Source organism: Ranitomeya imitator, chromosome 3 (genome assembly GCF_032444005.1).
Source record: "Ranitomeya imitator isolate aRanImi1 chromosome 3, aRanImi1.pri, whole genome shotgun sequence".
Classification (NCBI taxonomy): domain Eukaryota; kingdom Metazoa; phylum Chordata; class Amphibia; order Anura; family Dendrobatidae; genus Ranitomeya; species Ranitomeya imitator.
The window spans coordinates 633,495,180-633,518,288 of NC_091284.1; the positions used below are offsets into that span (position 1 = coordinate 633,495,180).

The following is a 23,109-nucleotide window of genomic DNA, read 5'->3' on the forward strand; positions in this document are numbered from 1 at the left end:
CAATCAGCGAACAAATAACCGTGACAGAAGGAGAGACAGACAGACGGAAGTACCCCTTAGACAATTATGTATATAGATATGCAGTGGAGTCACCTAGGAATAGGATCAAATGCTCCCCCTTGTGGCCTGGAGTATGAATATGTTGTGTGTATGGTGATTACCTGATAAAAGATATCCTTCATCGCTTCCAAACGTAACTTCACTCTCCCCGTGAGGAAAGCAATGCTACTGTGACGACCAGGACCCTGGGGCGCCACAGATTTGTGTTCCAACAAGACAATGATCCCAAACATAAAGCAAAATCTACATTGGAATGGTTCACAAATAAACATATCCAGGTGTTAGAATGACCAAGTCAATGTCCAGACGTCAATCCAATCGAGAATCTGTGGAAAGAGCAGAAAATTGCTGTTCACAAACGATCTCCATCAAACCTCACTGAGCTTGACCTGTTTGCCAAGGAAGAATGGGCGAGAATTTCAGTCTCTAGATGTACAAAACTGATAGAGACATACCCCAAGCGACTTGCAGCTGTAATCGCAGCAAAAGGTGGTGCATCAAAGTATTACGTTAAAGGGGATGAATATTATTGCACGCCCCACTTTTCAGTTTTTGAATTTCCACAAAAATTTAAAATAACCAATAAATTTTGTTCAACTTCACAATTGTGTTCCACTTGTTGTTGATTATTCACCAAAATTTATATTTGGTATCTTTATGTTTGAAGCACGATATGTGGGAAAAGGTTGAAAAGTTCCAGAGAGCCGAATACTTTCACAGGGCACTGTATGTATCTGTAATGATGGTGGTTCTGGTGCTGTATTTCTGTAATAATGGTGGTTCTGGTGCTGTATTTCTGTAATAATGGTGGTTCTGGTGCTGTATTTCTGTAATAATGGTGGTTCTGGTGCTGTATTTCTGTAATGATGGTGGTTCTGGTGCTGTATTTCTGTACTGATGGTGGCTCTGGTGCTGTATTTCTGTAATGATGGTGGTTCTGGTGCTGTATTTCTGTAATGATGGTGGTTCTGGTGTTGTATTTCTGTACTGATGGTGGTTCTGGTGCTGTATTTCTGTAATAATGGTGGTTCTGGTGCTGTATTTCTGTAATGATGGTGGTTCTGGTGCTGTATTTCTGTAATGATGGTGGTTCTGGTGCTGTATTTCTGTACTGATGGTGGCTCTGGTGCTGTATTTCTGTAATGATGGTGGTTCTGGTGCTGTATTTCTGTACTGATGGTGGTTCTGGTGTTGTATTTCTGTACTGATGGTGGTTCTGGTGCTGTATTTCTGTAATAATGGTGGTTCTGGTGCTGTATTTCTGTAATGATGGTGGTTCTGGTGCTGTATTCCTGTACTGATGGTGGTTCTGGTGTTGTAGTTCTGTACTGATGTTGGTTCTGATTATGTAGTTCTGTACTGATAGTAGCTTTGTATTCCTGAATTCATCAAACTAAATTTTTGCTCCGGATGCTGGAAAACATAGATCTGCCTCTGTTTTATGTAAATAAGCCCTAATTTCTTTACGGTAGAAGTAGTACAGCTTTAGAATATACTTTATTAGTATGATATCTACTTGCTGTCATTGATTGGAAAGTTTTGTGAAAAATGTGTACAGACCTAGTGTCATACCTACACATACTGACTATTGTCACTACCAACAAGAAGTGCTCTGAATATTAGGAGGCTGCACTCCTCAGCATACAGTCGCACTCCAGCCCTCTCTGGCAGTGCACTGCGACTCCTCACCATGCATCCCTGCCCAGCAATCCCACACTGCCCTCTTCTCTGCCAGTTACCAAGATGTCTGCGGCGCGACCTCGACACTTCGTGACATCACAACTAGAGCGCCTGCCCCATTGGTTACATGACTTTGTTTCTGGAGAATGCGGCTTACCCATAGGTCGGACTTGAGAGAGTGGGCGTGGCCGGAGTGGCGGGAACATTGAGTGTGTCGGTGGGTGCGCGGTGCGGGCGCTGGCCCCTGGTGTGGCCGGTGGGCTGTGGCAGTAGCTGGCAGCGCATGAGATCGCAGTCACTCCTAAGTGGATCAGCGCGCTGCCCGCGACCCGCCCGGCGGTAATCGGATTCCTCCATAATCCGCGGCCAGGTGACACTTCAGCTCGGCGCCCGGGGCGGGACACACAGCTGCTCTCCCCGGCTCCTTATGGATCTGTCACGGGCCAAAATGAGCCGCAAACAAAGGGGGGCGCCGGGCACTGGGCCGGGATGGCCGGACTATCAGGCGGGCGAGGACGGGGACCGGAAGATCTCTAAGTTTGTAAGTATGGCAGAGTGGCCGTGCTGGCACGTGTGTGCCCGCTGTGTGACCCCTGTCACTATTAACCCTTTCTCTACACCAGGAGACCCTCAGGCTGTCCCCTCCCTCTGTACCCACAATCTGTATGTATGGCAGGGCACTCAGCCGTTGTGCCAGTCTGTGCCCACTGTGACCCCTGTCCTGCACTGTGTCCTGTCATTATTAACCCTTTCTTTACACCGGTAGAACCTGAGGTTGTCGCCCTTCCTCTGTACCCACAATCTGTATGTATGGCAGGGCACTCAGCCGTTGTGCCAGTCTGTGCCCACTGTTACCCCTGTCCTGCACTGTGTCCTGTCATTATTAACCCTTTCTTTACACCGGTAGAACCTGAGGTTGTCGCCCTTCCTCTGTACCCGCGATCTGTATGTGTGGCAGGGCCCCCAGCTGTAGTGCCAGTCTGTGCCCGCTGTCTACATATAGGGAACAGAACTCCGCTTATTCACAGATTAGTCTCGTAAATTGTGACCGTGCCCACTGACGGGAAGTGTCAGCAGATAACCATGTTTCGTGTAGTTGGACATCCCTCGTGGTCTCCTGCTGAGGTCTGGGATCTGCCTCTGCTCCGCGGGTCTCCTGCATCCTTGGTGCAGATCTGCCACACAGGTATGAGGGTGCTGGTGCCCTCCGTCTGATGCCGCCCTCCTATTCATTTAGGACTTCTCCTATGTAGCATCCATGGTTCGGTTCTTTGGAACCTATTGCTTTCTGGCCGCTCCTCCCTGGGCTTCATCCTGGTGCACCTTGTGATGATCGCCAGTCGCTCCTACTAACGTACAGTAAAGGGATAGCGGCCATGTTCTACCCTAGATATTTCCCTAATTATGTCCCCCGCTGCTCCGATATGAGTAATTCCATAGACCCCCGGTTTCTTTTTACATTACAGTGATTATATACCATATTGGCACACAACCGCTGCAGTCAGTCATTGATGACATACAATGCTTTGCATGGGAGCTGTATACAGAAAACGGTAGGATATTTTATTTGTCTCTGCCGTCTCTCAGCTGCCTGTTTGCTGGGGTAGTGTGCTCCTGAATATTGGCCCTTCTGGCCAATAACATGGACGCAGGTCTGGTATGAGTGCTCCGCTGGCTGCCCACCGCGGAAGCTTTACCATCAGAGGAGCGCATGGGACGGCGCCATCCGGCTAGCCTCAGGGAAACACTTGCGTATTCTGTACCATGGGTGGGGAACCCTTTCTCTGCCAGGGACCATTTGGATACTTAGAACATCATTCATGGAAAATTATCACCTGGACAATGATCATGCTATATTTGGTCAAACGGTTCCGTCATTCCTAATGTGATGGTTGGAGCTGCTTCTCTTTGGTGTGATTTAGTGATCTTACTACTTGAACTGCTTTTCCAGATTTGCATCAGTCTGGAGCACGGGTGACTTTTTGCGATGTATTTTCTGAACACAGATGTATATTACACTGCAGATCTCCTCACAGGGGGAAATTCATCAATGGTTATGTAACATTTATAGAACTCGCGCAATGGGAGGTCTGAAGTGTACATCATAGTATACACCGAGACTGCTCTGTATACATCACATAGTATACACCGAGACTGCTCTATATACATCACATAGTATACACCGAGACTGCTCTATATACATCACATAGTATACACCGAGACTGCTCTATATACATCACATAGTATACACCGAGACTGCTCTGTATACATCACATAGTATACACCGAGACTGCTCTATATACATCACATAGTATACACCGAGACTGCTCTATATACATCACATAGTATACACCGAGACTGCTCTATATACATCACATAGTATACACCGAGACTGCTCTATATACATCACATAGTATACACCGAGACTGCTCTATATACATCACATAGTATACACCGAGACTGCTCTATATACATCACATAGTATACACCGAGACTGCTCTATATACATCATAGTATACACCGAGACTGCTCTATATACATCACATAGAATACACAGATACTGCTCTATATACATCACATAGTATACACCGAGACTGCTCTATATACATCACATAGTATACACCGAGACTGCTCTATATACATCACATAGTATACACCGAGACTGCTCTATATACATCACATAGTATACACCGAGACTGCTCTATATACATCACATAGTATACACCGAGACTGCTCTATATACATCATAGTATACACCGAGACTGCTCTATATACATCATAGTATACACCGAGACTGCTCTATATACATCACATAGTATACACCGAGACTGCTCTATATACATCACATAGTATACACCGAGACTGCTCTATATACATCACATAGTATACACCGAGACTGCTCTATATACATCACATAGTATACACCGAGACTGCTCTATATACATCATAGTATACACCGAGACTGCTCTATATACATCATAGTATACACCGAGACTGCTCTATATACATCACATAGTATACACCGAGACTGCTCTATATACATCACATAGTATACACCGAGACTGCTCTATATACATCACATAGTATACACCGAGACTGCTCTATATACATCACATAGTATACACCGAGACTGCTCTGTATACATCACATAGTATACACCGAGACTGCTCTGTATACATCACATAGTATACACCGAGACTGCTCTGTATACATCACATAGTATACACCGAGACTGCTCTATATACATCACATAGTATACACCGAGACTGCTCTATATACATCACATAGTATACACCGAGACTGCTCTATATACATCATAGTATACACCGAGACTGCTCTATATACATCACATAGTATACACCGAGACTGCTCTATATACATCACATAGTATACACCGAGACTGCTCTATATACATCACATAGTATACACCGAGACTGCTCTATATACATCACATAGTATACACCGAGACTGCTCTATATACATCACATAGTATACACCGAGACTGCTCTATATACATCACATAGTATACACCGAGACTGCTCTATATACATCATAGTATACACCGAGACTGCTCTATATACATCACATAGTATACACCGAGACTGCTCTATATACATCATAGTATACACCGAGACTGCTCTATATACATCACATAGTATACACCGAGACTGCTCTATATACATCACATAGTATACACCGAGACTGCTCTATATACATCACATAGTATACACCGAGACTGCTCTGTATACATCACATAGTATACACCGAGACTGCTCTGTATACATCATAGTATACACCGAGACTGCTCTATATACATCATAGTATACACCGAGACTGCTCTATATACATCATAGTATACACCGAGACTGCTCTATATACATCACATAGTATACACCGAGACTGCTCTATATACATCACATAGTATACACCGAGACTGCTCTATATACATCACATAGTATACACAGAGACTGCTCTATATACATCATAGTATACACCGAGACTGCTCTATATACATCACATAGTATACACCGAGACTGCTCTATATACATCACATAGTATACACCGAGACTGCTCTATATACATCACATAGTATACACCGAGACTGCTCTATATACATCACATAGTATACACCGAGACTGCTCTATATACATCACATAGTATACACCGAGACTGCTCTATATACATCACATAGTATACACCGAGACTGCTCTATATACATCACATAGTATACACCGAGACTGCTCTATATACATCATAGTATACACCGAGACTGCTCTATATACATCATAGTATACACCGAGACTGCTCTATATACATCACATAGTATACACCGAGACTGCTCTATATACATCACATAGTATACACCGAGACTGCTCTATATACATCATAGTATACACCGAGACTGCTCTATATACATCATAGTATACACCGAGATTGCTCTATATACATCACATAGTATACACCGAGACTGCTCTATATACATCACATAGTATACACCGAGACTGCTCTATATACATCACATAGTATACACCGAGACTGCTCTATATACATCACATAGTATACACCGAGACTGCTCTATATACATCACATAGTATACACCGAGACTGCTCTATATACATCACATAGTATACACCGAGACTGCTCTATATACATCACATAGTATACACCGAGACTGCTCTATATACATCATAGTATACACCGAGACTGCTCTGTATACATCACATAGTATACACCGAGACTGCTCTATATACATCACATAGTATACACCGAGACTGCTCTGTATACATCACATAGTATACACCGAGACTGCTCTGTATACATCACATAGATACACCGAGACTGCTCTATATACATCACATAGTATACACCGAGACTGCTCTGTATACATCACATAGATACACAGAGATTGCTCTATATACATCACATAGTATACACAGAGATTGCCCTATATACATCACATAGAATACACAGACTGCTCTATATACATCACATAGAATACACAGAGACTGCTCTATATACATCACATAGAAAACACAGACACTGCCCTATATACATCACATAGAATACACAGAGACTGCTCTATATACATCACATAGAAAACACAGACACTGCCCTATATACATCACATAGAATACACAGACTGCTCTATATACATCACATAGTATACACAGAGATTGCCCTATATACATCACATAGAATACACAGACTGCTCTATATACATCACATAGAATACACAGAGATTGCCCTATATGCATCACATATAATACACAGAGATTGCCCTATATGCATCACATATAATACACAGAGACTGCCCTCTATACAGGGTAAAGGGGCATTTATATGGATTCACCTAAATAAAATGGGAATGGTTGGTGATATCAACTTCCTGTTTGTGGCACATTAGTATATGGAAGGGGGAAAACTTTTCAAGATGGGTGGTGACAATGACAGCCATTTTGAAGTCGGCCATTTTGGATCCAACTTTATTTTTTCACTGGGAAGAGGTTCATGTCACACATCAAACTTATTGAGAATGTCACAAGAAAAACAATGCTATGCTTGATTTTTAACATAACTTTATTCTTTCATGAGTTATTTACAAGTTTATGACCACTTATAAAATGTGTTCAAAGTGCTGCCCATTGTGTTGGATTGTCAATGCAACCCTCTTCTCCCACTGTTGACACACTGATAGCAACACCGCAGAAGAAATACTAGCACAGGCTTCAAGTATCTGTTGTTTCAGATGCTGCACATCTCGTATCGCCACAGCATAGACAATTGGACAATTGCCTTCAGATGACCCCAAAGATAAAAGTTCCTACATGAACAGTTTCCTGGAAAGTGGATTGGTCATCATGGGCCAGTTGAATGGCCACCAAGGTCTCCTGATCTGACCCCCTTAGACTTGTATCTTTCCATGACTAGGTTCTGATTGGTGATGGGCGAGTATTTCAGGAGGTAAATCTCTGAGACATGAACTCAGGGATTATTGCAGGACAAGTAGTTTTCCATGTCCACATCTGTTCACAGCCTCCATTACAGTTGGGGTAAATTTCCAAGAAAAGGAAAATGCATGGTTTATAATGGGTAGCACAGTGGCTCAGTGGTTGGCACAGCAGCCTTGCAGCACTGGGCTCCAGGTTTCAAATCCCACCAAGGTCCAACATCTGCAAGAAGCTTGTATGTTCTTCTTGTGGCTGTGTGGGTTTCCTCCCACACTCCAAAGACATAGGGTATGTGCACATAATCAGTAAACATTATGGATTGGAAGCTGCGTACTTGTGCAGCGTCCAGCTGCTTCAGCATAGTGGATGGGATTTCAGGAAGTCCTATGTCCACCATGCGTCCACAGACACCCGCGGCTCACCCGCAGAGATGGGTATGTGGCACGTTTCCAGACTGCAGCATGTCTCCGCAAGATAACTTTCACCTTAGAATGTATTGGACGCGGTGAATCCGCATGGTTCTGTGATCACATGTGGAATCACCTGTGTTCAGTAGACGGCAGCGCTTTGGACGCAGAGATAAGGGTATACCAAGAGTGGAATAAAGGAGGACACGATCCAAATATTATAAAAATATAAGTTTTATTACAAAAAATCATACACAATATTGCAATCAATAATGAAAAAGGACTAAAATTGCTTGGGACATGTAACAGAAGACTGGAAAGCAGACAATAACACCAAAGGGGTAAACCCACATATGAATTATCAGCAAATATCATTAGAAAATATCCATAATCAATAAGATATGCAAGGTAAAAGTCCCCCCTTTCCACGTAACAGTATGTCAATGTGAACAATGACTGGCCTTACAATATATCAAGTTGTAGCTACAGACCATGTATGACAATGACTAATAAGTTAATAATCAATTGATTTGCTATGTGTATCTAAATAACAAAAAGTGCCAAAAGTTCAACTCATGTAATTGTATTTCAATACTATCTTACAGCATTCATAGTCAGGTGCAGATGTCCAAGGTATAATGCCTGCATATATCATATCCTAACTGCAGGAAGCATATACATTAATGTAGCAATGAGTCACAAACTTATATTACCTGTAGTCATGGTGGATGGGGTATGGAGTCTGCTGAGACGCACCTCGACGCGCGTTTCATCGCCGCTTGCAGTTTCGACCTCCTGATGCATCCCCACTGTGCATCCAGCCTCTGATCTAAATGGGTGGTCCTATTCTCAGCAGCACACTGCTTCTCCTAAGTGCTGCAGGCCCTTCTGTCTGCTCTCATGTGGGCTTCCTGATAGAGATCTCAACATTGATGGTTTGGAATGTAGCGACTGTCTAATTGGTCAATATTTATAAGCTCCACATTTCATTGCTGATAGGGATGATCATGGGGATTTTCAGTGCATTATGCTTCCCCTGCTTGCAGAACTGAGCTGTACTATAAGGCTATGTGCACACGTTGCGGTTTTTACCGTGGAACCGCAGCGATTTTGATGCTGCGGGTCCGCAGCAGTTTCCATTGCGTTTTTTACAGTAAACATGTAAACCAATGGGAAACCGCAAACCGCTGTGCACATGCTGCGGGAAAAAACGCGCAGAAACGTAGCGGTTTACAACCCGCAGCATGTCACTTCTTTGTGCAGAATTGCAGCGATTCTGCACACATAGAAATGCATTGATCCGCTTACTTCCCGCATGGTGGGTAAGCGGATCATGTGCGGTTGCTACCCGGGGTGGAGGAGAGGAGACTCTCCTCCAGGCCCTGGGAACCATATTTGGTTAAAAAAAATAATTAAAATAAAAAATAATGATATACTCACCTCCCAGTGCTGCACGCGGCCGTCCGGTCTCAGGTTGATATGTGAGCAGGGCCTGCGGTGACGTCGCGGTCACATGACCGTGACGTCACGAAGGTCCTTCTCGCACAGCATCTTTGGAACCGGACTGCCGCCTGCAGCACCGAGGAGATCGGGACGTCAGAGGGTGAGTATAACCATTTTTTTTTTTATTATTACTATTGATGCTGCATATGCAGCATCAATAGTAGGAGTAAATCCCGCAGCGGAACCCGCTGGACAAAACGTGATAAATCTGCAGGGATAATCGCAGTGGGTTTGCCCTGCAGATTTATCAAATCTGCTGCGGGTGAACCTGCAGGGACCCGACCCTACGTGTGAACATGGCCTAAGTTGGCTCTTGGGACAATGAGATTGAAGTAGGCTGGGTCGTATGTGCATCTCTTTTCATGAATTAAGCTTCTTTCACACTAGCGTCGGAATCTCCCCGTCGCAATGCGTCTGGGAGAGATTCCGACGCTAGCGTTTGCTGCATTGCACAATGGGTGCAGCGGATTCATTTTTCCGGCGCATCCGCTGCCCCATTGTAAGGCGCGGGGAGGTGGGGGCGGAGTTCCGGCCGCGCATGCGCGGTCGGAAAAAGCGGTCCGTCAGGAGAAAAAAACGTTACATGTAGCGTTTTTTTCTCCCGACGGTCCGCAAAAGCTCGACGCATCCGTCGCTCGACGGATGCGACGTCAATGCAAGTCTATGGGGAAAAAACGCATCCTGCAAGCACTTTTGCAGGATGCGTTTTTTCTGCAAAACAACGCATTGTGACGGATTGCAGAAAACGCTAGTGTGAAAGTAGCCTGAGACCGGGTCATTCTGTGCAAATATAGCTGACATCAGTGAGAGCTTCACATAACAATGCTGATCTGTGCTATAACATGCCTGTTAGATGTTTTATTGTAAAGGTTCATGAGGTGCATCTGAGCATGCTCCAATGACCGCTTATAACTACGGTACTTGGGGACGGATCGAGTGGCAATAATTTAGCGGGCCCTGGGAGGTGGTCATTGGGGTGCAGATAGCTGTAAATCCATGCAGATTCAAAAATAAGTTGTATTGGCACACGTGATTTATTCTGCATTCGCCGCATTATAATACTGGAATAACCCTTTAAGCCAGTGGTCCCCAACTCCAGGCCTCGAGGGCCGCCAACAGTGCAGGTTTTCAGGATTTCCTTAGTATTGCACAGGGGTTGGAATCATCACCTGTGCAGATGATCACATTACCACCGATTCAATACTAAAGAAATCCTGAAAACCTGCACTGTTGGCGGCCCTCGAGGCCTGGAGTTGGGGACCCCTGCTTTAAGCAAAACGGATACCATTCTAAGTATGTAGGATTTTTTATTCACTGGTGGTGATTGCCTTGAGATGGATTTGGCACAGTTGAGTCGTCTTATGATGGAAAGCAGAACTTTTCACGTTATTGTTCATGCAGACCTCAGTATTACAGGAGAGACGTCCCTGATCTTCAGGAAGACTGGATCCTATGCTGGACTTCTCAATCTATGGATCGGTGACGCTCTTAGTGCTTATGACACAACCAGATTTGCTGCATCTTCTGAAAATGAAAGTACGGTAGTTTAATCGCTTGAAGACTTGTGCATCATATATACAGGGTGATCCACTCTTTACCCAGAAGAATTGATGTAACTTCTAAAAGAAACGATCTATTGTACTGAAATTTGGACTGTACATACTTTGGTTCACAAGACACTGATGTTTTAAAGCAGGTGTTGAAAATGTGCACGGTTCTTATCCAAGCATGTCTGCACGCGCCGTTCCATAGTGCTGAATGTGTTCCGCAGGTACTATACCTTTGGGGTCATGGCCTGTATGTGCTCTCACAGGACCTGTAATGTCTGTGGCTTGTTACTGTGCACTTGAAACTGCAAATGGCTACAAAGAAACAATCTGGCAACATCAAAATCTTTCTCGTGATTCTTGAATGAGAGTGACTCTGTATGGGCGGACATGACCTTTCTTGCCTTCTCGTTGACATTTAGACAATACAACGATTTATGTGAAAATGCCAGCAGTCGCTGTTTCACGTCTTGATATGTTTCCTTGGACATTTTCGGACATCCTCCATCGTGCCTACCTACCCAGTAATGTTCCTGAGCGTTCCAGCCTGTTCCCCAATGACAGAATACACTTTTTGGATGGAGGATTTCGATCTCCTTACTCCTTTAGAAACTCACTTTGGCAGCTCTTTTAGGACACGTTACTGTATCTGTACGTTGTTTATAAAGGCAGAAGAAATTCGGCAGGAGTGAAATGCAAGCGCCACGACACAAACTACCAACGTGCAGCAAGTCTATCTCCTGGTGGAGACAACTGGCGGGGTGACAAGTCGGGCAAGGATGCCCGCTCAGGGCAAGGATGTTTCTCTACGCTGAGGTCTGTTGCACTCTCCCTTCTCTTCAACCAAAGTATGTACGGTCCAAATTTCAGTACGATAGAAACGATCTTTTAGAAGTTACATCAATTTTCCCAGTAAAGTAGCGAGTGATTCGCCCTGTATAGTGAGTAAAGAATGTGTCCGAGCTCCTGTCTTCTAATTCCAGCAGCCAATATTACAGCGAACCAGCGCAAAGGGAAGTTTTTGTCCTCTTATAGGGGGCTGTCCACTACTAGGACAATCCCTTCTTGAAATAAATGTTTTTGTTCTCTTATAGGGGGCTGTCCACTACTAGGACAATCCCTTCTTGAAATAAATGTTTTTGTCCTCTTGTAGGGGGCTGTCCACTACTAGGACAATCCCTTCTTGAAATAAATGTTTTTGTCCTCTTGTAGGGGGCTGTCCACTACTAGGACAATCCCTTCTTGAAATAAATGTTTGGCCCCTATAAAATAAAAAGCCTATACTCTACTCCCAGGTGCCGTTCCAGCGTTGTCGGCATTCGCGGTCCCGGAGCTCTGGTTCGGTGGAATGACACGTGGTGCCCGACGCCTAATCAGCGCTGGTGTCATTTTCCACCTTCCTATGGATTGAAGATGAAGTCAGAGATCAGCTGCAGCCTGGACTTGCACTTCATGTTCAATCTCTAGAAAGGCAGGGACAGTGACACCAGCGCTGATTGGGTGCCGGGCACCACGTGTTGTTCCACCGCACCAGAGCTCCGGGACCACAGACTTAATGGAAAAGAGAATTAGCTGGGTAGAAAGCAAAATGAGCAATTGTAAGTGCACAGTGCTGTATATGGAGATGACTGCAATATATTAAGAGGATAGAAATCTTAGATGGGAGGAGTGCTTCCCAATACTCCAACGCTGGACCATAGATGGTTTACAGCTTCATTGCATACTCAGCGGTACACCAGGGCCGGAATCTAATGATGACGTGTGATTCTCCGCTGTACTTATGCAATGAATGTTTGCAGTACTGAGAACACTGGTATGAATTTGCTACCGGTTAGACTTTCTTACATGATTTCAGGTAATTCTACAACCTGGTTTTAATTCTGGCACTTTTTGATAACTTGTTTTAGGCCGGGGTCACGAGCGTTGATTCTCTCATGTCAGAGAGTCTGCTGGATTATGGTAATGACTCTCTGCCAGAGTTTCAGCTGAGTGTAACCTTACTCTAATTTATTAATTATGCTTTGCTTATATAGTACTATCATATTCCGCAGCGCTTTACATACAATATCATCACTGTCCCCGATGGGGCTCACAATCTACATTCCCTATCAGTATGTCTTTGGAATGTGGGTGGAAACCGGAGTGCCCGGAGGAAAATCACACACACGGGGAGAACATACAAACTCCTTTTCTCTTAGCTGAAATAATCCTATCACAGGTGCGGGGAAGACAGAGAACTTAATTTATCTTCCCCATTGTCTGGTCTGCATAAATTGGATGATATCCGAGTCCAGCTCGATGTCTTGTGTGTTTCACACTGTCCAAAGAACCATGGCTGCTCCACAATATGTATATGTCCGTTTACTCTTAGTTTGCTGAATGGCTGCTTGCCTTTATCGTAGGCTAGCATACCTATCCACATATACCTTTAATTATGTGCGATTATCATCATATGATTTTGCTGGATCATTTTTAGAGTCTTTTTTTCTGCCTTCATTTCAGGCTTAGTTTTAGGCCGCCTGCCCTTATATACCCTCGATCTATAGCGCATGCTCTATCCATAGCACTGGCAGGCGTGTGCCCTCACATACTCTGCCTCCTGTGTACGTAGTCTGCTTGTATCCTGCCGACTTCAGCTTCCTGCAGTTCACCATGGACGCCGCTAACCACTGGTATCGACTAGTGACGATTATCAATCTACTATATAATTGTCTAAGGGTCACTTCAGTCTTTCTGTCTGTCTGTCCTTCTTTCTGTCACGGATATTCATTGGTCGCGGTCTCTGTCTGTCATGGAATCCAAGTTGCTGATTGGTCTTCCCTCTGCCTGCTCCCAAAATTCTGTGATTGAGTTAGTTCGCAACATTTAGGGTGTTAAAGTGCCGGGTGCGGTGCGGGACCGCACCTGGCACTGAGTGTCTGTTGTCAGCTGTCAGAATCGGCTGACACCCAACGGCGATTGAGCTTTCAAAATCACCTGGACCTATCAATCCGTCCCTGGTTGGTAAATACTAGGCCAGCAGGACGTATGGATACGTCCAAGGTGGTCAAGGGATTAATGCATTACACCATTTTTTCAGAATACAGTGCATTATTTTGTAGTCCTTATGAAACCCTAGCACTATAGTATTTCCTAGTGTTCTTTTTTTGGGTTATGTGCATGTGGAGGAGTGGAGAAGAAGCTCACACTGTTCCTTGAAGATTTGACGGTTGTAAAACGCCTTGTAAATTTTGAAATAGTTTTTCTATTTTCTGCCAAGCGACAGTGATTTAGCAGCAGTCAGGGTGAACAGTGGGGGTAGTGGGCCGGATGGGGGGAGTTACAAGCTTACTGTTTGTTAGCAGTTAGAGTACTTGAGAAGTAACAGACCTAAACTTGTTGCAGACTTTCTTGAAACGCTGTTGTGTGTGAAGATGGAAGACCACAATATGTCAGATAGTATATTCTTTTCTAAAGGAATAAAAGGATCTAGTGACTGCAAGGGTCCTGATTTTAGGTGGGAAGCCTAGTGAAGATAAGGTCTTCCGCCCAGGCCAGGAGGCCCAATAACGGGATTAAGCTGAAGGAAGGATGCCTTATCTCAGATAAACAGGACTTAAGGTACCTTCACACTGACCAACTTCACAACCATATCGCTAGCGATCCGTGACGTTGCAGCGTCCTGGCTAGCGATATCGTTGTGTTTGACACGCAGCAGCGATCTGGATCCTGCTGTGACATCGTTGGTCGGAGCAGAAAGTCCAGAACTTTATTTCGTCACTGGATCTCCCGCAGACCTCGCTGAATCGGCGATGTCTTCACTGGTAACCAGGGTAAACATCGGGTTACTAAGTGCAGGGCCGCGCTTAGTAACCCGATGTTTACCCTGGTTACCAGTGTAAATGTAAAAAAACCCAAACACTTCATGCTTACATTCCGATGTCTGTCGCGTCCCTCGGCGTTCTGCTTCCCTGCACGGTCAGCGCCGGCCAGCCGTAAAGCACAGCGGTGACTTCACCGCTGTGCTTTACGGCCAGCCGTCGCTCACAGTCAGTGCAGGAAAGCACAGCGACGGGGGACAGACACCGGAATGTAAGTATGTAGTGTTTTTTTTTTTTTTTACATTAGCACTGGTAGCCAGGGTAAACATCGGGTTACTAAGCGCGGCCCTGCGCTTAGTAACCCGATGTTTACCGTGGTTACCAGGGGACTTCGCATAGTTGGTCGCTGGAGAGCTGTCTGTGTGACAGCTCTCCAGCGACCACACAGCGACGCTGCAGCGATCGGGATCGTTGTCTAGATCGCTGCAGCGTCGCTAAATGTGAACCGCAAACAGTAACCTACTCTGCTGAGAAAACTAGTGTCACATACTGGGACACAAGTTGTACGGAGAGCTGAAGATGCAGTGCCACAGAAAGGAGCTTAAAGGTACCATCACACATAACGATATCGTTGCTTTTTGTGACGTAGCAACGATATCGTTAACTAAATCGTTGTGTGACAGCGACCAACGATCAGGCCCCTGCTGGGAGATCGTTGGTCGCTGGGGAAAGTCCAGAACTTTATTTCGTCGCTGGACTTCCCGCTGACATCGCTGAATCGGCGTGTGTGACGCCGATTCAGCGATGATCATGTCGTCACTGGTAACCAGGGTAAACATCGGGTTACTAAGCGCAGGGCCGCGCTTAGTAACCCGATGTTTACCCTGGTTACCGTTGTAAATGTAAAAAAACAAACACTACATACTTACATTCCCGGTGTCTGGTCAGGTCCCTCGCCTTCAGCTTCCTGCACTGACTGGTGAGCGCCGGCCAGCCGTAAAGCAAAGCACAGCGGTGACGTCGCCGCTGTACTTTACGGCCGGTGCTCAGTCAGTGCGGGAAGCTGAAGGCGAAGGACCTGACCAGACACTGGGAATGTAAGTATGTAGTGTTTGTTTTTTTACATTTACAACGGTAAACTTCGGGTTACTAAGCACGGCCCTGCGCTTAGTAACCCGATGTTTACCCTGGTTACCCGGGGACTTCGGGATCGTTGGTTGCTGGAGAGCTGTCTGTGTGACAGCTCTCCAGCAACCAAACAGCGACGCTGCAGCGATCGGCATCGTTGTCGGTATCGCTGCAGCGTCGCTTAGTGTGACGGTACCTTTAGGCTTTCATGGAATGGACTTTGCGAGAACTAGTGAGGAGTCACTGATGTACCTCAGCCAGTGGGGTCCTCACAGATCACTTAGGAGTAGAGGAAAGCTGTTAGGGCCATAGCAACAGCCCATGACCCGTGCGGTCCTCACAGGGAAGATGGAACTTCCCATAATGGTTTGCTGGACTGTTGTAATATATAATGGAAACCATGAACCGTAAAGTTCCTGTCTCTGCATAATGCAGAGGATGCATTCATAAAGTGTTGTGCCTACTATCTGATATGTCTGCTTCTCATCAAATTGTTGTTCATTCAGTAAAAAGTTTATTTTTGAGATTTGTTTTTCCCTTTCATCTCCATACCATCTGGTCTTGTCCTGCTAAGTCTGCAGAGGCATATTCCCAAGCTAACAGCAGCGCACAGTCCTAGCCGGGACCCCGATTTTCATGTAGCGAGGCTTGGAACATGCCCCCTCGCCCACGACTGCCGCCTCGTACCATGTTACATGCAGGCATGCAATGTCTTTTTCAGGTGGATGTCACGTCTTCCTCTTGGAAAACTCTGCAGATTCACTTAGGTTTAAAAGACTGCTTGCCCTTACCCTAAACTTGTAACCTTTGCCAATTTGCCAGCCAGCGTCCTCTGATCCACAAGTAGTTGATGTGATGCACAGTGGTAAGGCCTGGCCACATAGAATAAGAGGGGCACTGTCTTGTCTTTAAATTTAGCTGGGTGGACGATTTAAAACTCCCCCCAATTTCTCAGCTTGCCCGTGCCACATAGTATAAGAGAGTATTCATTATTAGTAGTAAAAAATGGGTTATTAGCTTTCTTCTTTTCTGTGCTTTCAGCGCGTGGAATTGTGATCTAAGCACATATACCGAAGTCGCCCGCTTAATGATTCCAGAACTCTTGTTGAATTAAGGCATAAAATTGGGCTTGAGGGAATTCTCTTAATCTTTTGGCATGATAACGTGACTGGTGGCATTAAGCATCTACGGGCTTTGCTGCCTCCTTAATTAGAAAGCTCGCCTAGTTTTGAGCACCATATTAAATGAATAATCCTCCTGAAATATTCCTCTTAATGACAAACTTCTCCAAAGGATAAAATTAATATTGTGCAATAAGTTTAATTATTAAAAGCGAGTACAATCAATTTTGGCTGTGGAAAGTTTGTTTACATGGCAGCTTTTGCTCCAGTTCGGCGTGGTCTCTGTAGGAACAGATGTAAGTTTTCAGTGTTTGGCAGCCGGCTGTGTCAGGGCTCGGGGCGCGCTGTCATAGATTTTGGCTTCATATAGAGGCTGTGAAGTCTAATTGATGAACTGTGATGCCTGTCCTGCAGGAAGGTTCTTGGGTTGTCAGTGCCTAAGGATAGCAGTACTTTTTTATTTGCTTTCTGCTCTCGCCATCAGACTGAGTCCTTAATTGCTACACATTACATGTCACCAGAGTTCTGCCATTCACACGTATGTACGTAATAACTGAATCATCCGTGTGGTCTGCTGTCTGAATGCACGTTATACATGGTACAACATACACTAGGTCCTGTCTCTCATAGATGGAGAAGCTTATCCCCTGTGCCAACCTTTGTCATCATCAATGAACAACCACTGACAGACTACTCATTGCTAAATACTTGGGGATAATGGCTCTCTAATACATGCTAATGTACGGTAACTGTATTGTCAAAGTTATCAGTCCTGACAGCTTCACTTATGGCACGGGTTCTAAATAATAATCCATGATGTGTATGAAGCGGGCTGGCTGCTAGAGTCAGTAGCTAAGCCAGCGCACTGTATTTTGGCCATAACCTATGTGTAATACTTGCCTGCTTTTTATTTTCTGTAAATTAGTGTAGGTTGGGGATCCTTTGGACATTATCTGCTATTTCACTCATTCTTGAAATAAAAATTGCCTCCAGAACAATTCTAACACCCCTTTCCTGCTTTAGGATTTGTGCAATCTGTTTCTATATGGAGAACGTAAAAGAAGTAACTTCCTGCTGACTAGGACCACAGGGCTCTGTAGGTCTGGATTTAAATATAGACGGTCTCCTATTTCATCTGGTGAGGAGGATACTTGAAGCCCTATGTCCACCTGTACAGACGGATCGCTGCATGAACTGACAACATAGAGACAGTGGGGTAAACCATTAGAAGCATAGTAAGCTATAGAGGCTCGAAGAACGGGGGCAGTAGAGGCAGAATGGCACCTTGAGGAACGGAGACTGTAGAGGTGCAGGATAGCACCTGGAGGAATGGAAGCTGTAGAGGTGCAGAATAGCACCTGGAGGAATGGAGACTGTAGAGGTGCAGAATAGCACCTGGAGGAATGGAGACTGTAGAGGTGCAGAATAGCACCTGGAGGAATGGAGACTGTAGAGGTGCAGGATAGCACCTGGAGGAATGGAAGCTGTAGAGGTGCAGAATAGCACCTGGAGGAATGGAAGCTGTAGAGGTGCAGAATAGCGCCTGGAGGAATGGAGACTGTAGAGGTGCAGAATAGCACCTGGAGGAATGGAGACTGTAGAGGTGCAGGATAGCACCTGGAGGAATGGAAGCTGTAGAGGTGCAGAATAGCACCTGGAGGAATGGAGACTGTAGAGGTGCAGGATAGCACCTGGAGGAATGGAAGCTGTAGAGGTGCAGAATAGCACCTGGAGGAATGAAAGCTGTAGAGGTGCAGAATAGCACCTGGAGGAATGGAGACTGTAGAGGTGCAGGATAGCACCTGGAGGAATGGAAGCTGTAGAGGTGCAGAATAGCACCTGGAAGAACAGAAGCTGTAGAAGTGCAGAATAGCACCTGGAGGAACGGAGACTGTAGAGGTGCAGGATAGCAGCTGGAGGAATGGAGACTGTAGAGGTGCAGGATAGCACCTGGAGGAATGGAAGCTGTAGAGGTGCCGGATAGCACCTGGAGGAATGGAAGCTGTAGAGGTGCAGAATAGCACCTGGAGGAATGAAAGCTGTAGAGGTGCAGAATAGCACCTGGAGGAATGGAGACTGTAGAGGTGCAGGATAGCACCTGGAGGAATGGAAGCTGTAGAAGTGCAGAATAGCACCTGGAGGAACGGAGACTGTAGAGGTGCAGGATAGCAGCTGGAGGAAAGGAGGTTGTAGAGGCGCCAGATGGCACCTGGAGGAATGGAGGCTGTAGAGGCTCCGGATGGCATCTGGAGGAATGGAGGCTGTAAAGGCGCCGGTTGGCACCTGGAGGAATGGAGGCTGTAGAGGCGCCAGATGGCACCTGGAGGAATGGAGGCTGTAGAGGCGCCAGATGACACCTGGAGGAATGGAGGCTGTAGAGGCACCAGATGACACCTGGAGGAATGGAGGCTGTAGAGGCGCCAGTTGGCACCTGGAGGAATGGAGGCTGTAGAGGCGCCAGTTGGCACCTGGAGGAATGGAGGCTGTAGAGGCGCCAGTTGGCACCTGGAGGAATGGAGGCTGTAGAGGCGCCAGTTGGCACCTGGAGGAATGGAGGCTGTAGAGGCGCCAGTTGGCACCTGGAGGAATGGAGGCTGTAGAGGCGCCAGTTGGCACCTGGAGGAATGGAGGCTGTAGAGGCGCCAGTTGGCACCTGGAGGAATGGAGGCTGTAGAGGCGCCAGTTGGCACCTGGAGGAATGGAGGCTGTAGAGGCGCCAGTTGGCACCTGGAGGAATGGAGGCTGTAGAGGCGCCGGTTGGCACCTGGAGGAATGGAGGCTGTAGAGGCGCCGGTTGGCACCTGGAGGAATGGAGGCTGTAGAGGCGCCGGTTGGCACCTGGAGGAATGGAGGCTGTAGAGGCGCCGGATGGCACCTGGAGGAATGAAGGCTGTAGAGACTGGATAGCACCATGAGGAATGGAGACTGTAGAAGTGTAGGATGGCACCTGGAGGAACAGAGGCTCTTAGAAGCACGGGATAGCACTTGGCGGAATAGAGGCTGCATAGGCTGAATACTCAACCTAGGAAGTTTATTGTGCGGTTATCTTGCCTACTTCTTCAAAGTAGTCTAGTCCTAGCAAAGATGAATAGGTCATGAGACTCAAGGTAAAGATGGAGCAGGGATGAGTATTGCAGCAGAGCTGAGTTAGTCACCATCATCACATTAAGCGATATGATAGTTATCTGCACAGTAAACCTAGGAAGATCGGGAGACTCTCAGTACAGCAGAGCTGAGTTAGTCACCATCATCACATTAAGCGATATGATAGTTATCTGCACAGTAAACCTAGGAAGGTCGGGACACTCGCAGTACAGCAGAGTGGAGTGGTATTCAGATCCTAGCAACGTAGTGGAGCTGGATTTGTCAGGTGGTCATTAAAATGTTGGCACAGGGAAGCATTTCACAATAGTGACATGGATGACAACTACTTGAATACTCATGTGGGACCCATCCCCTGAGCTGGCGTGACCTCAGCGATGCACACGGAGTTACTACAGTAACCCAACGCACAAATGAGCCAAGGAGAGAAGTTTCATAGCTGGGCTCTGTCCTCACACAAGGCTTTTTTTTCTTATTTTACATTTTTTTAATATGCTTGTATTTTCTATTAATCATTAAGATTAGTCTAGATTTCAGAATCTGTCTTTTTAGATGGTACGATGGTTGGTGCCAACAGAATCCGCTGTAAGTCAATGGGTGTGTTGGGTGCTGCTGATACTCGCCGTTCTATGGATGCAGCAGAACTTTATGGTTTAGGTTTGAAATGGAAGGAAAAAGATTAATGTGGAAATATTAAAAATATATATAGTAGCTGTGTGGTTATACAAGGATATAATGATTATAAGTAACTAAACTTCCTGGTGGGAATGTTTTATCTGATAGCTGAAAATAAACTGCTGTACATCTCCAATTCTACAAAGGTTAGGACGCTGTGTAAAATGTAAAGAAAACAAGAATTCAATGATTTGTAAATCTCTTGTAACCATATTTTATTCATAACAGAACAGAAAACAGACCAGAACAGGAAGATTAGATATTTTTACATTTTTTTTTTAAAAGAACTACGTAATTTCTAAATTAATGACAGCAACACATCTCAAAAGTTGGGACAGGCCCGTATCTACCATTATATCGTATCCCCTATTCTTTATAAAGCAGTCTTGGTACATAACAGATAAGCTGGCCGCATGTTGTCCAGACCATTCACAGATTGAAAACATTTGGAACATTATGGAATGAAAAATCCAGCAAAAAAAGACCCTGGACTGAGAAGCAGCTAGAGTCCTACAAGACAAGAATATGACCGGAAGTGAGGAGGCCAACTGCTGGAGCTTTGGGAGAGAAATATTGTTGACTCTAGCTGCTCCTCAGTCCTGGGTCTTTCTTGCTGGATTTTTCATTCCATAATGTTCCAAATGTTTTCAATCGGTTAATGGTCTGGACGGCAGGCGGCCAGCTTATCTTTTATGTACCAAGACTGCTTTATAAAGAATGGGATACTATATAATGGTAGATACGGTCATCAGAAGAAGGTGTACTGGCCAGACGGCAGTGATGGATGGTGACCTGTGGATAAGGTGCATACAGTCCAGCGTGATGTTATTGGCTATAGTGCACACATTAGTAAGGAATGTATCATGAATCAGAAATGCACAGGAGTCCTCTTAATAAATCTGGCCCCTTTTGGGTGTTTTTGTTCCAGAAAATAAAATCTACTTAGATTGGCACTATATCTTGCACCAATTTGTAGCGTGTGTATGTCCATCTGGCGGTTTGCTGGAAGCCTTGCCCGCTGAACCCATTCCACATTTCATGCATGAATATGGTGTGCACCGTAATGTATGGCTTTTTTACATCTTAAAAGTGGGAAACATCATTTTCCCCCAAGATATCTTAGTGCTTCAGGCCCAGTTCTCGGGAAACGATGAGAAATAGAACGCCGGCCCATTGGTGTGCTGTGACTTGTGTGCCGGCGTCTGTGTGAAATTCTATCTAGAACGTGTATGTCTAGTTTAGCTGGAGGCTTTGTGGAAGCATTGACATATTGATGATATATACAGAAAGCAAGGATAAAAGTATTTAGTCCTTCATAATGTTGAGATTAGGCAATGTCCGGACTAGAGGTCTCGATTATGGAGCATGGCTATACCATATTAAGACATTTTTAGCCTGCAAGGTCGCAATTTATCTTATTTGAAAGTAAAAAAAAAAATTGTATCCAGAGATTGAATTATCTTTATTCATTGCTAAATAAATTGAATTTAAAATTGCTTTTTTATGTTTATTACAAATTAACACCTCTTATAACTTGTTTATGCCTATGGAATACTGCTGCGTGGCAATTGCGGCGTCTCACTTAAATGTAATTATCTTTAATAAGGTTTCTCATAGCGTTTAGTAACAAATGTCTATGCAGGGCTGTGTGAAATAGATAAGCAGTGGGTAATCTACTCTTTGTTTACTTGGTCAACTTAAGACACTGCTTGAGAAGTGGATGTGCTGCGCCTGTTCATTTTATTATATTAAAGCTTCAATGAAGGGATTAATTCTCGCATTCTCCTCCAGCACCACTATCTCTCCTACCAATGCTTTTACAGAGTAAGAAAACTTATGCTGCACCTTTAGCTTTAGAAAGACTTTGATGCTTTGTGACTTTTTACTGGATGTCCTTCCATTTCCCATTTTGTGGCTCGTGTATTTTAGGCCACACGCATGCTGGCATTATCTTCCTGCAGCGCATCCTCCTAGATGCACCATGTTAGTGAGGATTGTGGCAGAAACCCAACTATTAGATTTCATCTGCTGTAGATCTCCATGAGGAGATCACTCATTTCCGGCTAGCCGTTGTAATTTTCATTATTAAAGATCTAAGGTGCTTGCTGCAACTGGAATTTAGTGCTCTGAAGAAAAGA

At 45.1% G+C, this 23,109-nt stretch overlaps 1 protein-coding gene across 2 annotated transcripts in view; it reads left to right on the plus strand.

The window, feature by feature from the left end:
* Nucleotides 1-1,933: 1,933 nt before the first annotated feature.
* Nucleotides 1,934-23,109, plus strand: part of DIAPH3 (diaphanous related formin 3) — a 789,152-nt gene continuing 767,976 nt past the window's right edge. For both annotated transcript variants that reach the window (XM_069758173.1, XM_069758174.1), the window contains exon 1: nucleotides 1,934-2,281. In XM_069758173.1, the coding sequence (XP_069614274.1) occupies nucleotides 2,168-2,281 (114 nt within the window). In that variant the 5' untranslated portion in view covers nucleotides 1,934-2,167. The remainder of the gene's footprint in view (nucleotides 2,282-23,109) is intronic.